Below are 14,139 nucleotides of genomic sequence, written 5' to 3'. Positions count from 1 at the left end.
ACACTTACACAGTTCATTGATTTTTGATAAAGGGGCCAAAGCAATTCAATGGGGAGAGGAAAGTCTTTTCAAAAACATGGTGCTGAAACAAATGTATAATGAGATGGGGGAGAAAATGACCCTCGACCTCCACCTCACGCTATACATTAAAAATAATTAGAGACAGATAATAGACTTAAACATAAATGCTAATTACAATAAACCTTCTGGAAGGAAACAGGAGAATATCTCTATGACACAAAACACAGTAATCATAAAAGAAGAAATGTAAAGCATGGATTTTTATCAAACTTGAAAATGTTGGCTCTTTAAAACTCCCTGTTAACAAAATGAAAAACCAAACAACAGATGACTAAGAGGAAATATTCACAAAACATCTCTCTGACAAAGGATGTGCATTGAGAATGTTCAAGGAAGTCCTACAAATCAACATTAAAACGCGAGAAACATCCCAATAAAGATTGGGCAATAGGTTTGAACAGATCCTTCATAAAAGAAGACATACAAGTGGCTAATAAGCACATGAAAAGGTGACCAGCATCGCTAGTCATCAGAGAAGCGCCAATTAAAACTAAATTGAGATACCACTTCACACCCACTGGCTTCATTAAAAACACTGACAATATCAAATGCTGGTGAGGATTGTGAAACTGGAGCTCTCAAGGTGGGGGTACAAAGTGAAGCAATCACTTTGGAAAAACAGTTTTGGCCGTTTTCTATGAAATTAAATATATACTTACCTGAGGACCCAGCAATTTCACTCCTATTTACCGCAGGAAAATGGAAATAGTTTTCCAAAAAGAAAAAAATGGGTTCAAGAATATTCATAGAAGCCTTATTCATACTAGACTAAAATGGGAAACAATCCAAATGTCCATTACAAGAGAATGAATAAACAAATTATGGTATGTTCAAATAATTAATACTATTTAATAATAACAAGGAATGAACTTCCGTTACCACAACAACCTGGAGTGGATCTCGGTCATTATGGTGAGCAAAAGAAGCCAGTCGCAGAAGGCTACCTATTATCAGATTCCATGCATGTGGCATTCAAGAGTAAGGAATATTCTAGAAATCAGGGTGAGGATTGACTGGGAAGGAGGCAGGGGGATTTTGAGATGATGGAAATGTTGATACCTTGATTGGGATTGTGGTTCCTAAGTGTGTTCACCTGTCAAATGTCATAGAACTTTACATTTGAGATCTGTGCATTTCATTGTATGTTTATTACACCTCAACCAAATTCTTTAAAAGACAGAAGAGAAAGTAGCGGGCAGGAATGTGAGTATACTGCTAGTTCCTGAACCTTCCTTTCCTCTACCTTGAACTTGTCCACCATTTGGGATTTCCTGGTTCCAAAAGGTCACCCCCACCAGGCAATTTGGTCTAGGTCCTGACTTCTGCACAGGTCCTTGAGTGATGGTACCTGGACAGCAATCATCGGAATGTTCTATGGCTCTCTTAACTGGGAGCAGAAGTTGTGACTTGTTTAAAAAATCTCTCACCCTACAACTCACCTAACTACTTAAAGAACTTAGCCGTTTTAAGAAAGAATATGTATACACATGCACACCGACTGTCTGTTTAAAAGATGACCATGGTGATAAAGAGTCATCAGGAACAGGAGATCTAGAAGCAACCAATGAAAAGCTAAATAGGTCCAAATTCAGAGTTCATGGTGGAATCAATTTTATGGCAAAAGAGTGGAACAAAGAGAAATCTAAATATCTAGAATTCAGTGAGCTGACTGCTGATATCACAACAAAGATAGAGCAGAGGATGGGAGCAGGAGTGCTCCCCACGGGGCCCTGCACGGTAGCGTCAGCATCCAGCAGAAAGGAAAGATCTACACTCTGCCTCTCCCCCAACACACACACACACACACACACACACACACACACACACACACACACACAGAGACTACTCCACTCCTTGATTCTTTCCTTTCCCTCTTCCTCCAATTAAGATCTTTGTGGCCCATGCATCCAGTTCACAGGAGGCCCACCTCAAGAATACTTCCCACTGAAGAATGTCTTTGGCATTTATCCTGAAAATCATAGTGAGTTACCTTCAAAAGAACCAGCTACTGAAAAATTCAGAAGCACAGAATCGCAGAAACACCGGAATTTTGTCTCTCTTACAAATTAATTTTGTATTATCTCTCATTTTTGGTTTAAGGAACTCCTAGAACTTAAGCAATTCTACTTTTGCCCAAATGAAAACTTTACAGAGTTATAATTATCAAGATAGTGATTTGTAAATAAAGTTGATTTAAATATTAACCGCAGGGAGTGAATTATCTTGTCCTCTCTGGATAGTATAAATATAGCATTCAATTCAATTAGCAGCCCGTTATTACATGAACAATACTGGAAGCATCACATGAGCAGTTCTGAAATTGGACATATTTGAAATGGCAAAAGGCATTTCTATATGCCAAGTGCTGTATTGTTATAGCTTTAAGACAAACGTGAAGTGCCTTGATGTTTTCATGAGACAAAGTAACTTGGTGTTACCTGAATACATTTAAACTGCAATGTTTAAAACAGAGCACAAGAGAGTTGAAAAGGTCTATCTTGCTATTTTAATCATCTCCTTAGACGGTACCCTCTCCTCTTCCTCCTCCCTCTACAGAGATTGTTCCCCAATCCTGCTCCAGACTGGATCAGAAGAGGCTGGTAATGTGGACCAGTCATAGAATGTGGGTGGAAAGCTCAAGGTCGGTCCTGACCAGCTGTCCCTGTCTCTCCCCCAGCCTCAGTTTCCATTTCGATGAGTCCAGGATCAACACTGACCTCCAAGAACAATGGAGAGGAACAACAGGAAATCGCGTTGTTAAAAGAATTCCCCGGGGGAACTTAGGTGGTCCCTTGTGTGTGTCAGCCCTGCGGGCTCTGAAACCAGACTGCCCAGGGTTTCAATCTGGCTTCTGTCTCCCACTGAGCAGGGAAATCTGAGCCACAGTTTTCTGATTTTTAAAATGGAGATAAGCAGAGCATCCACTTCACGGGTTATCATGGAGATTGAAGGAACTGATTCGCGTAGAGCTCTTGGTGTGGCGTCTGGCTCGCTGTAATTGCTTAGTATACGTTAGCTGGCTTTGTTCATTTTTAAGACAGTGGCCACTCCTCTAAGCGCTGCATTCACACAGGTATGCTGAGAAGTCCACGGGCACCCCTAACTCACCATGTGCAAACCCAGATTCTCCACCTTCTCCCCAACCCACCCCTCCTCCTCTTTTCAGTATTCCTCCCATTGCAGCCCTGCCCTCCCCCGTCGGGCTCCCCCAGCCCCCATTCTCTCCCCTACCCCAAGTTCCCATACTCAAAGAGACCCAGAGTCCTCACCCCCTGCAGCCCCCAGGCACAAACTTCCCTGGCTTCCCTGCCCTGGGCTGTCCCCCTCAGTCTGTCCCTACACCCAGCCTGAAATATGCTCCCCCAGCTGGGCTCCATCAGGCCTCCTCCAGCTCAGTCAGCACCCATGACTTTCCATTTCCTACAAAATCCATCTCTACCACAGCAGGCCCCGCCTTCGCTGGGAGATTTTATCTCCTGCCTTCTCTGCCCTCTTGTCCCCTGGTGGAAAGACAAGGACCTGGCCACACCCTGACCACACCATCCACATTCCTGGCCCTACAACTTTTCTCACACATTCCCTGGAATGCAATCTTCGTCCAGGTTTATGGTTTCCTTCCCACCCTGGGTCTGGAGTCCAGCACTCCCTCTTCAGAGCTGAGAAAGCCCCTCTGGGCAGTACTGAGATTTGCCAGCCAGACTGGGGCCCTTCCCAGGCCCTGCTACACAGCCTTTCCCTGTCCGCAAGCAGGACAGGTTACCTAATTTGTAGGCCCAGTGCAAAATTATTTTGAACAGGGCTCTTTGTTCAAAAATTATTAAGAATTCTGGGGCACCTGGGTGGCTCAGTCGGTTAAGCATCTGCCTTCAGCTCAGGTCATGATCCCAAGGCCTTGGGACTGAGCCTCTCCTTGGGCTCCCTGCTCAGCGGGGAGTCTGCTTCTCCCTCTCCCTTTGCCCCTCCCCTTGCTCATATGCTGTCTCTCTCTCTCTCTCAAATAAATACATAACATCTTTTTAAAAATTATTAAGAATTTCAAGATGGACAAATCACAACCAAGGGACATTCCATACAAAATACCTGATCAATAATTCTCAAAACCATCAAGATCATCAAAACAAAATCTGAGCAACTATCACAGCCGAAAGAAGTCTTCGAGGTCATGATCCCTATGCGTAATGTGGCATGTTGGATAGGATCCTGGAACAGAAAAAGGATATTAGGTAAAAACTAAGAAAATATGAATGAAGTTTAGTTCATAATAATGTATCAGTATCGGTTCATTCATTGTAGCAAGTATAGTACATGTGGATGAAAGATATTAATAGTAGGGGACATAGGGTGAGGGCTATGTAGGAACTTTCTACATAATATCTGCAATTTTCTGTATATCTAAAACTGTTTTAAAATTCAAAGTTGTTTTTTTTTAATTAATAGTAGCAACGACAAAGAATTTTGAGAAGGCAACAGCAGAGAAAATGAGCAAATTGTCCAAGACAGAGCCAGGATTTAAACCCGGATCTGCCTGACCCCAAGGCTCTTGTGACTAACTGCTTCTGTTGCCTGAACCCCAGGGAGAAGGCCCTCCCTGGGGACTAGAGAAAAGATGTGTGTGGGGTGGGGAGTGGGAGGAGGGCTGTCACAGTATTTAGCTGAGGTTAAGAGCCCAAGCTTGATGGTCACGTAGTGTTATGATTCCATTTATATGAAATTCCCAGAATAGGCAAATGCACAGAGACAGGAAAGTAGACTCGTGGTTGCCAGGGGCTGGGAGAGGAAAGAAAGAATGCAGAGGGGAAGCAGGGGAGGGAACTGTCTCATGGTGTGGGATTTCTTTCTGGGGTGATAGAGATGTTATTGAATTCGATAGTTGTGATGACCGTACAACATCATGAATATACTAGAAAACACCAAATTGCGCACACTTATTTACTCATTTATTTTTTAGTAAGCTTGATGCCCAGTGTGGGGCTTGAACTCGTTACCCTGATTTCAAGAGAGTTGCACACTCCACTGGCTGAGCCAACCAAGTGCCCTGAATTGTGCCCTCTTAAATGGTAAGTTTTATGTTCTGCAAATTAAATCTCAATTGAAAAAGAAGCGTACAAACTTGAGATCCATTCCATCTGGATTTGCATCTCCACTGCACCATTGACTAGCTGTATGTGACCCTGGGCAAGCGACCTCTCTGTGCCTCTGTTCCTTTAGCTGGCAATAGGGGCTATAATAATTGTACCTCTCTCAGAAAGTTGTTGACAGCATATAAAGGACTCAGGTCAGCACCTGGCACTTAGAAAGCATTCCATATTAGCTATAATAATAACATGGTAGAGCTTCAAGGGGCTTCAACCCTAGGTGCCTCCCTCCCCAGGGTCCAGGTGTTTGGGGTCCACAATGGACTGGATGGATCAGGGGAAGGATTATGAACTCCTTCTCAAACCTTCCCTCCCAAGATCCTCCAAACCGAGTCGTCTGAGAGCCCCCTCCCCCTGACAAGCCGGGGGTCCAAGAACCACTCCCCGGGCGGGGCCCCCCGGGGTGGAAGCCAGGGGTGCTTCTCTCTTCCAGACCCACAACCTTAGGATGGAGGTCGCTGCGGCCGCGGGGGAGGTGTGGAGCTGCAGCGCGCCGCCTAGTGGCACCTGTGAGCACTCGGGTCCCGGCCGCAGAGGGAGGTGCCAAACCAGAGCCGCCAGCCCCGCCGGCAGGGAACCCCTACAGCTGCTTTTAAATCAGCATTGTTACTAAAGAAGTAGCCTGTATTCAACCAGATAAGGGGCTTTCTGTATATTCTTTTCAATTCTAGGAGGTAGTTAGTGTTTCCATTTTACAGTTGAGGAAACCAAAGCTAGGAAAGGCTCAGCAGCCAGCCCGCCTTCTCCAAGCAGGTAAGAGCTCTCCCTGGTCCATCAAATATCAGCTTAACTTCGGATTCCAGAACTCTTGTCTCCCACATGCTTTTCTGGTTTGGGAGAAAGGAGGATAGCCTACAGAAGCATCTGCAGCCCCCACTAAAGGTCAGAACTGGCTCTGGGACTATTTCAAAGCAGCTATGTTGCAGGAAGGCAACCCCACCTCCTGCCCCAGACCCTAGGCCCCCAGGAAATGGAGGGGGAGGTGGGAGGCTCCTTCTAGGGCCCATAGCCTTGTCAAACAGGCCCTTTGGTCATTAACCCCTCTTTTTCCAGCCTCTTTGATGTTTCCATTCAACCAATATTGATTGTAGGCCTACTGTGTGCAGGATGCTGTCTTCCAAGCTGGATGTATAATGATAACCTGGAAAGGAGGGGCCCTGCCTCCAAGCAGCTCACCACCTTCCCCTCCTTCTTAACTCACAGCAGGACACCTTCGCTGTGAGTCTGATGGCACTGGGTTTGGGAACACCTTGGTAATTCTTAATCTAGTTACTCCGATGAGTCATCCCAGGGCCTGGGCCTTGCCCGTTCTTCACCCATCCCAGGAAAAGGTGTGGGCTCAGGGCATTATGACTCCCTCTGAAGTCCTTTCCCTGGCCCTGGCTGAGGACCAACACTCACACTGTTACAGCATGGGAGGGGGGCAGGGGAATTACGGAGGGATCCCCAATGTGGTAAGTTCCTCACCCTGATGCTGGAGTCCTGGAGGGAAAACATGGCCCAGGACCCTTCCCCCCACCCACATAGCCATATTTTAAGAGTTGAAAGAGTTTTTAGGCTGGGGAGGAAAGTGGGGCAGACACCTGCAGGAGAGGGGGAAATAAATAACCACTCTTCTGTTGCTTGCCCTCCCATTCCCCTTTCCCTGCTGCCAGGAATTAAAGTCATGAAACCTGACATTGGACTAGAAGGGCCTACCTGGTGCATCTACTGGCTGAACAGCAAGTCCAGAGGACTGTAGTTTTTGGAAAAATCTCCAATTCCCACTGGCGTCTGATGAAGAAAGAAAGAGAGAGAAAGTGCACACAGGCGTGCACCGGCCCTATGGTCCCTGCACACATGCCATGCTTCTGCTGAGGTCCCTGCTGTGTTATTCAGCATAGTGTCCTTGACCCTGTGTCTGCATCCAGGGGATGACAGTCAGCTGTGGATCTTGGTAACTGTGGTCCTATGATGTGTTTCCTCAGGGAAGTTAGGTATCTAAGTATCCATTTGTCTTTAGTGTCATCTCCTTAAGAGTAGTATATTTATGCTCTGGAGGTGTATGTCTGTGTATGTGTTTGTGTCTGTGACACGGGCCATGTGTGTGCTTTTGCGGGGGGAAGCGCTCTTGTCTTAGGTATATGGTATTCTCTGCATTTGGGTGCCTATTTGTAAGTGTATCTAGGAAGGTCGTTTTGCACCTGTGGGTCTTTGCTGCATGTTTACCTGCGTGTGCTTTTATAGGTGTCTCTCGGCGAGGTGTGCTCGTAACTGTGTCTAGGGGCCTGTGTGTGTACACATGCTTGTAGCTATGAGGATGGGTGGAGTTGGCTTGGTGTGTGAGCTATTGACTCTCACCCACTGACCTTGCCTGGGCTGTCCTGGGCTAAGCTAAAAATAACCCAACTACCTTCGCCCACAGGGACCGTCCTCAGTTGGCCAAAGTTCTTCCCAGGGAACCCTGCTCCACCCATACCCACCCTCCTGATTGTGAATACGCAGCCAGAGAGGGCGGGGGAGGTGGCTGACTACAAGCACCCTGCCTCAGATGCTCCAGACCCCAATCTGTGCAGGGGTGTGTGCGGAGGGGGATACTGGGCGGTACTTACGGCTTCTCTGCCCCCACCGGATCCCCTTCCAGCCTGCAGGGTCTGGTCCCCAAGTCCTTTCTCCTCCAATCTAGGAAGCATCCCTGGGGACACTTGGCTTTTTTCCAGCCCATCCCCTACTGGTTCCTGGGCCTGGCTGGACCATCCTCTGACTTCTTTCTCCCTTTCCTGAAGCAGTCTACTGCACCTGTATTTGAGGAGTGATTCTAGATCCCGGCTCTAGAAAAATCCCAAGTAGAGAACAGATCAGAGCTAGGGGAAAGAGGTGTTCCTGCTGGCTGCCAAGTCCAGCCCCAGAGAAGGTGTGGGGTGGATGTCCCCCAGCTCAGAGAGTTTCTTTCCAATCTCATCTCCCCTGCCCCCTTCACTCGCTCATTCTTGCAACGCTGTGTGATCTTGAGCAAATGACTTCACATCTCTGTGCCTCCATTCCATCATCCTTAAAATGGGGGTGCAACTGGTATAACTCAGAGTTGTTGTGAGAACTAACTCAGGTAATACATACAAAGTGCTTAACTCCTTTCCTGGGGCACAGGTCTTTACTGGTGTAGCTGGCTCACCCTCTCGACATCTCTGTGTTTCAATCTCAAGACACTACCAACCCTCAAACTCCACCTAGTTCCATATGTCTTTTGGCCCACCCTTGGGTGGCTAGGACTTTCCCCCACAAATCAGACTGGTAGGGAGGCGAGATCTTGGAAAGAGAGATTACTGACGTTTATGCAGTTTCCATACATACTTTTTTCATTCAACTCTACACCCCCTTATGAGATAATTATAATTTTTCTCTATTTTAGATGATGATGAAGGGAGTGTCAGAATGGTTAAATGATTTGCTCAAGGTCACACAGAAGGTGAGGAGCAGAGCGCAATGGCTGTACCTCTCCCCTCTGCCCCACTGTCCCTTGGAGGTCAGGTTTTTAACACTTGCGCCTAAAGTGCTACAGGAGGTTTAGAGGGGTCTGGTAAACAGCTCTGCCTAAGGTTATACAGACAAGTAGAGGCATCCAGGATGATCCACATCTATACCCACGTTCACATAGCTGGAAGCCCCAGCCTAACCAGGACTTGAGTGTTTGAAATTTATGGACTCTTTTTGGAAATATCTCCAGAGGTTGAAGGCATAGGACGTAATTCAGATCAAGGGAGCCAAAAGTGAGAGTCCTCACCTTAATCAGATGAAAGAGCTGACACAGCCAAGCCAAAGGAGAGCTTAGATACATTTCCTTAGTTTTTGGAAAAGAAAATTGGGCAAACTCCGCTCCCAGCTCGGTTCCAGTGGCCGGGTTTTCCAACTCGCCAGGCCCAGCGGCTCGCGAGGACCCCCCTGAAAGGCCCCTAGCTCTAGCTGAGGCGGCGCCCAGGTGGTAGTCGGTTTCCCCTTCCGAGGGCCCCCTGCCGGCCCCGCCCTCGCCCGCCCAGGCCCCGCCCCGCCGCGCGCCGTCCCCCTCTGCTAGCGGACTGACTAGGGCGAGCGAGCGGCAGGGCTCGGCATTGTGGCAGGCGGCGGGGCCGGCTAGGGCGCCGGAGCCGCGGGTAGCGGCGGGGCGCAGAGAAGCGCGCGCGGGGGTTCGGACGGCGCGGTGCCGGCCGCTGCGAGGGCTGCTGAGTGCACTCACCTTCGGTCGCGTAACTTCGAAGCCAGGGCGCGGGAGCCCGGGGAGCGCTCGGAGCCCCAGAGCCTGAGGAGCGCAGAGAGGGGCGCGCCGGAGCCTGGCTGGAGAGCGAGAGCCGGGCACCCACTGCGCTCCGAGCGCCGGGCAGCCCTCTGCGCAGCGTGGCTGCCGCTGCCCCCACGGAGGGCACGGGCTGGCGCGGCCGGGCGCCGGGGAGGACGGCGAGGAGGAGGCGGCGGCGGCGGAGACGGCGGCGGCGAGGCTGGGGCCAGGGAGAGAGCCCCGGGGGAGAGGCGCCCGAGCCTGGCCGCGGGAGCATGTGGGCCCGGAGCGGAGCGCGGGGCGCGCTGCTGCTGGCGCTGCTGCTCTGCTGGGACCCGAGACTGAGCCAAGCAGGTAGGGAGCGTTCGGGCATGGGGGCGGGGGTATAGGGGACCTTTGCGCCCCATTCTGTCCCGAAGTTGAAATGGTCCATCGCTGCGTCGGTGTGCACTTGGGAAGCGCAAGGGCACCCAAGTTAGAAGGTAAATTTCTCCGCCCCACCAAAGTGGGCAATGGCGCAGCCACCTCGCTGGGGGCACTGGCCAGGTGGTTCAGAGTAAGCTTCCTGCCCCCCCCCCAGAAGGGATCGCTTCTTTTCCTTGGAAGGGGTGTCCGAGTCGGAATCTGCTCCTCCCGGAGGACTGCTCTCCAGAGGCGGCAAAAAAAAAAAAAAAAAAAAAAAAAAAAAAAAAAAAAAAAGAATAGAAAAGACTATTGCTGCCCGGGCCAGGTGTGCGCTTGCTTGCCTTTCGCCGGCAACTTCCTAGACCTGGTTCCTGGCTCTTCCAAGCTCCTACGCGCTGCACCCACTGGAATCCGCAGACGGGAGAGGAGCGAGAGACCCGAGGAGCACAGAAGAGCGGGTCCGCTCCGCTAGCGGGGGGAGGCTGGCTTGAAGGGCTTTGGCTGTAGAAGGGGGAAGGGCTGAATACTGCTCGTACAGCTTTCGCCGAGACCGCAGGATCCGCAGGTCTGGAGGGATTTTTTCCGGGGTTTGGTGTGTGTGTGTGTGTTGTGGGGGGGAGTACATAGTGATCCTGCCAAGTTTCCTTTTAAATGGGTCACTGACATTCTTCCCCGTCCAGGGAGCAGACAAGATGCGCTTGCCTACAGTGGGCCTGCAAGATGCCTTCAGCGGGTTGGTGGGCTCCTGAAATAAAGTCCCCATCACCATCGCCACCCCCTCTCGCCCTGGTTGTGTACACCTCTCGCTCGTCTGTAGCTGGGCCCCGCGTCGCTGACTGGGCTGCGTCTTCTAGGCGAGCCAATCTCTTTTTGGTGCCGGAACCCAAGTAGGTGGGCTGGTGGCGGCCGCTCCCGGGGCGGGGCAGGGTGGGGTGCGCGGGGGGGGGGCGTCCTGCACGGAGCCCTCTGAGTTGAGGCTGAGAATGGGGTAGGAAAGCTGGTGCAGAAAGTAGACGAGGTGACGCAGCCCTCCCCCGCCACCTTCCGCTGGGATGTTGGCATCCGCCCTCCACGTACACCCCAATAGCCAAAGATTCCTCACTCTGGAATTAATGATTCCCACGGCCTAGGAGCGAGGGCTTGGTTTTAGCACATCCTCCACTTTTTTTTTTTTCCAGCCCTCTGTTGTAAAGTTACGACACAATCATTTGATCCAAGTTAATTACGATTTGGGCAGACTCTGGTATTTAAAGCAGTGTTTTGAAGTTGGAAGGTAATGATGGGGGAGGGGGCAGGCTGCTGAATGACCAACCTTGTTTTAAAGAGTGCAGTTGAATGTGGGAGTTGCTGGGCTGAGGTGCTGGTTTCTGGTTTGAGGGTGTTTGAGGGGAGGTGATTGAAGAGTAGGGTGAAGTCTCTGTAAACGGCACTTGAGCAGGATCCGGGCTTGGGAAACTGTTTTAGAACCAGCCTGGCAATGGGATCAGGAATAAATACTGAGGTTACTGAGGGTGGGGGGAGGGCCTCTGCTGGGCAGGAAAAAGACAAGACTGGCTGGCCTAGAGTTCTCCAGAGCCAGGTTCAGCTGGGGAGGCTGGGGGCGGCCTGCCTTTCCTGCTTAACAAAGCATCCAGCCCCCACCTTCCCCAGAGGAAACCCCAGGCCCAGGGCTTTGATGGATTTGGGCACAAACAGAGCCCAGCCAGAAACGGCCTCTAATACCGGGCTTTGATTTCTCACTAGTGAGCAGAACCGGTGTTGGAATTGTGCTCATTACTTAGCCCGGCAGGGGCTGCCTGCCCTCCAGCCTGGAGAGGGGCCAACTGGTGGGGTCTGCGTGCAGTCTTCCCTCTACCCAGAACGTGAATCCCTTAGAAATATGCTTTCAGGAGGGAGAACATGCCCCTTCCTCCTACGCAGCCCATTTCTCTAATACCACAGGCACAGAACATCTTTCAGAATGTTCTTTGGGTCTGCCCAGTGGGTCCCTCACGAGTCCCGTTTCATGGATGGGGAAAACCAAGGCCAGAGTGTTGGCTTTCCTCGAATCTTGCCTTCACTGGACTACAGATTGCGGACTTGCCTGCAGGGCTGCTCCTCTCTAATAGCCAGGCTGGTTCAGGTCACACGGGACTCCTCCTTGTGACCCCACCCACCTCTGCCCTGAGGCTTATATCAAGCTGCGTGAGACAAGGCTGTCTCCACAGAGGGGGGCTGTTTCTGGGGGGCGTGCAAGCTCCCATCAGGTGGCAGACACTTCTCTTTTCCCTCACCCGCCTCCCCAGAGGATATGGGGATGAGCTCCCTTTACGGCACCGAGGATTTTGGAGCCATAAAGTTTGGTGGTGGAAAAATCAAACCCGGAACCATAAAACCCCAGACCCTTAGAAGGAGGTGTCAGCAAGTGACTGGCCATCAGAGGCCACTTCAGAAGCCCCGGTTGGTTGGCCCTGAGGATCTCCTCTCACCCGTCCCCTTTCCTGGAATTTTTAGAGTCTTGCCTTGGCCTCTGACTGTGATGGTTGAGAAGGGACTGTGGTATCATGAGAACACTTCTTTTTAATGTGCCGTTAAAATCAGAGTTTTCCCAGTGTCTGCTGTGTGTGCAGGTGTGTGCATGTGCGTGGGTGTGGTGTGGTGGCCCATCCCACATTTCCCTCTACACTATAGCAAACACCCATCTCAAACAAATGGAAAATCAAGAGTGCCTTAATGTGCTTTCTCATTAAAGTGAAAGTATCACTACAGGTAATTTCTCTCCTCCCTCCTCTCTCCACTCTGCCCCCCTTCCCCCACAACTGGGAATTCCAGAGGACAAAACAATTCCCCTTTTCCAACCCCTTTACTTAACCTGCAGAAGCTTTGGGACAGGCCCTGACATGCCCTGGGGGTTACATGGGGACTCAGGGATAGATCTGGGATCTGAACTCAGGCCTCACAAACCTCAGGCGGGTTCTGACTCCTTAATACCACCGGTCTGCAGACTGGCCAGCGTGGGTCTGGGACTGAGCTGCGGAATTGAGGCCCCAGGGAAAGCAGGCAGCTAAAGATAAGGTTTGTTTGGTAGTTAGGTGAGACTGGGACTTACAGCAGGATGGGGATCAGAGGTGGAGTCAGGAACCCGGACCCCAGACAGGTGGAACAGGGCTCGGCCAGAGGTCAGAGGTAAGCCCTGAGACTAGCCAAGTGCCTAAAGGTAGCTCCCCACCCCCACCCCCGTCCTAATCTGCCCCAGGTGAGATAAATCACAAGCCAAACGCCCTTGGGCTGCAGAACTACTTGGCTCTACGTTTTAAAGCTCTGCCTTCGTTTGTATAGATGGAGAATATATTTTTACTTTTTATTTTGAAGCTTTGGGGAGCCCCTCTCCTCCCCACCCACGTTGTTGTTGAGTTTCTGGCTGTCAGGCCTAAAATGAGATCTTCCCATCTCCCCTTCCCCTCCTCACCACTGTCTTCTAAGGAGGGTGTGGGCTGCCTAGGACTTTGGAGGTGAGGGTAGAGAAGGATCCCCTCCTTCCAAGTGCTTGGAGAGTCAGGTTAGTGCTTCTGAATGGTCCGTTGTGGAGCGCCCCCCCCCCCAAGCCTGTTATTTTGACCCTCAGCCCTGCCGTTGAGGTGGCATGGAGACACCTTGGAGCCCACCGAAGCCTGTAGGAAAGGGAGAGGGGCGGGGTCACGCATCGGGACTGGGACTGAGGAATAGAGAGACCCTGCCCCCTTGGATGGGGGATCCCCAGGGGAGAAGGGAGGGAGCCGGGCGTCCGAGGCCACAGCCAGCGCCTCTCCTAGCCTCCTCTTCCTTCTCCTCCTCACCAGTTTCCTAAACAGCTTCCACAAATGGAGTCATTAAAGCTGTGAAGGCAAAATGAAACCAAACAAGTGCCTTCTGGGCTTTTCTCTTTATTTTTTTTTAAGGGAAATTTAAAATACCGTAATTAGAATAATGCGAGGAAGGGCCTTTTCGGGAAGGTCGAGGGAAGCGGTGCAGGGCCCTCTTTGATTTGCTTCCGAAGTTGGGGCTGGCGCGCCCCTCCCGCCCCCCCGGGGGCTTGGGGGAGGTCTCCCGACCCCGACACTCTCTTTGGGGAGCCGGCCTGGTCTCCCGGCTGGGAGTTGGGGGGAGGGCGCGGGATTCGCACTCGGGCCCACGCCGTCCCCGCTGCAGCGCCCCTTCCTCTGAGCGGCGGCTTTTTTCTCGCTAATGGCAGCGAAAACACAGGCGAAGTGCGCGCTTAAATCAGCCGCGTCCCCGCTCCCCCACCCCTTT

At 51.0% G+C, this 14,139-nt stretch overlaps 1 protein-coding gene across 2 annotated transcripts in view; it reads left to right on the top strand.

Annotated features, from left to right (window-relative positions):
• The first annotated feature begins 9,296 nt into the window (after positions 1-9,296).
• The window catches only part of UNC5B (unc-5 netrin receptor B), an 81,760-nt gene continuing 76,917 nt past the window's right edge, over positions 9,297-14,139 (top strand). Inside the window, exon 1 of one of the 2 annotated variants that reach the window (XM_045783323.2) lies at positions 9,297-9,819. In XM_045783323.2, the coding sequence (XP_045639279.1) occupies positions 9,741-9,819 (79 nt within the window). In that variant the 5' untranslated portion in view covers positions 9,297-9,740. The remainder of the gene's footprint in view (positions 9,820-14,139) is intronic. The other variant, XM_045783322.2, reaches the window with a different exon arrangement.

This window comes from Ursus americanus, chromosome 6, assembly GCF_024610735.1.
Source record: "Ursus americanus isolate L20-20 chromosome 6, mUrsAme1.1.p, whole genome shotgun sequence".
Lineage (NCBI taxonomy): Eukaryota > Metazoa > Chordata > Mammalia > Carnivora > Ursidae > Ursus > Ursus americanus.
This window is presented reverse-complemented; position numbering and strand designations above follow the sequence as displayed.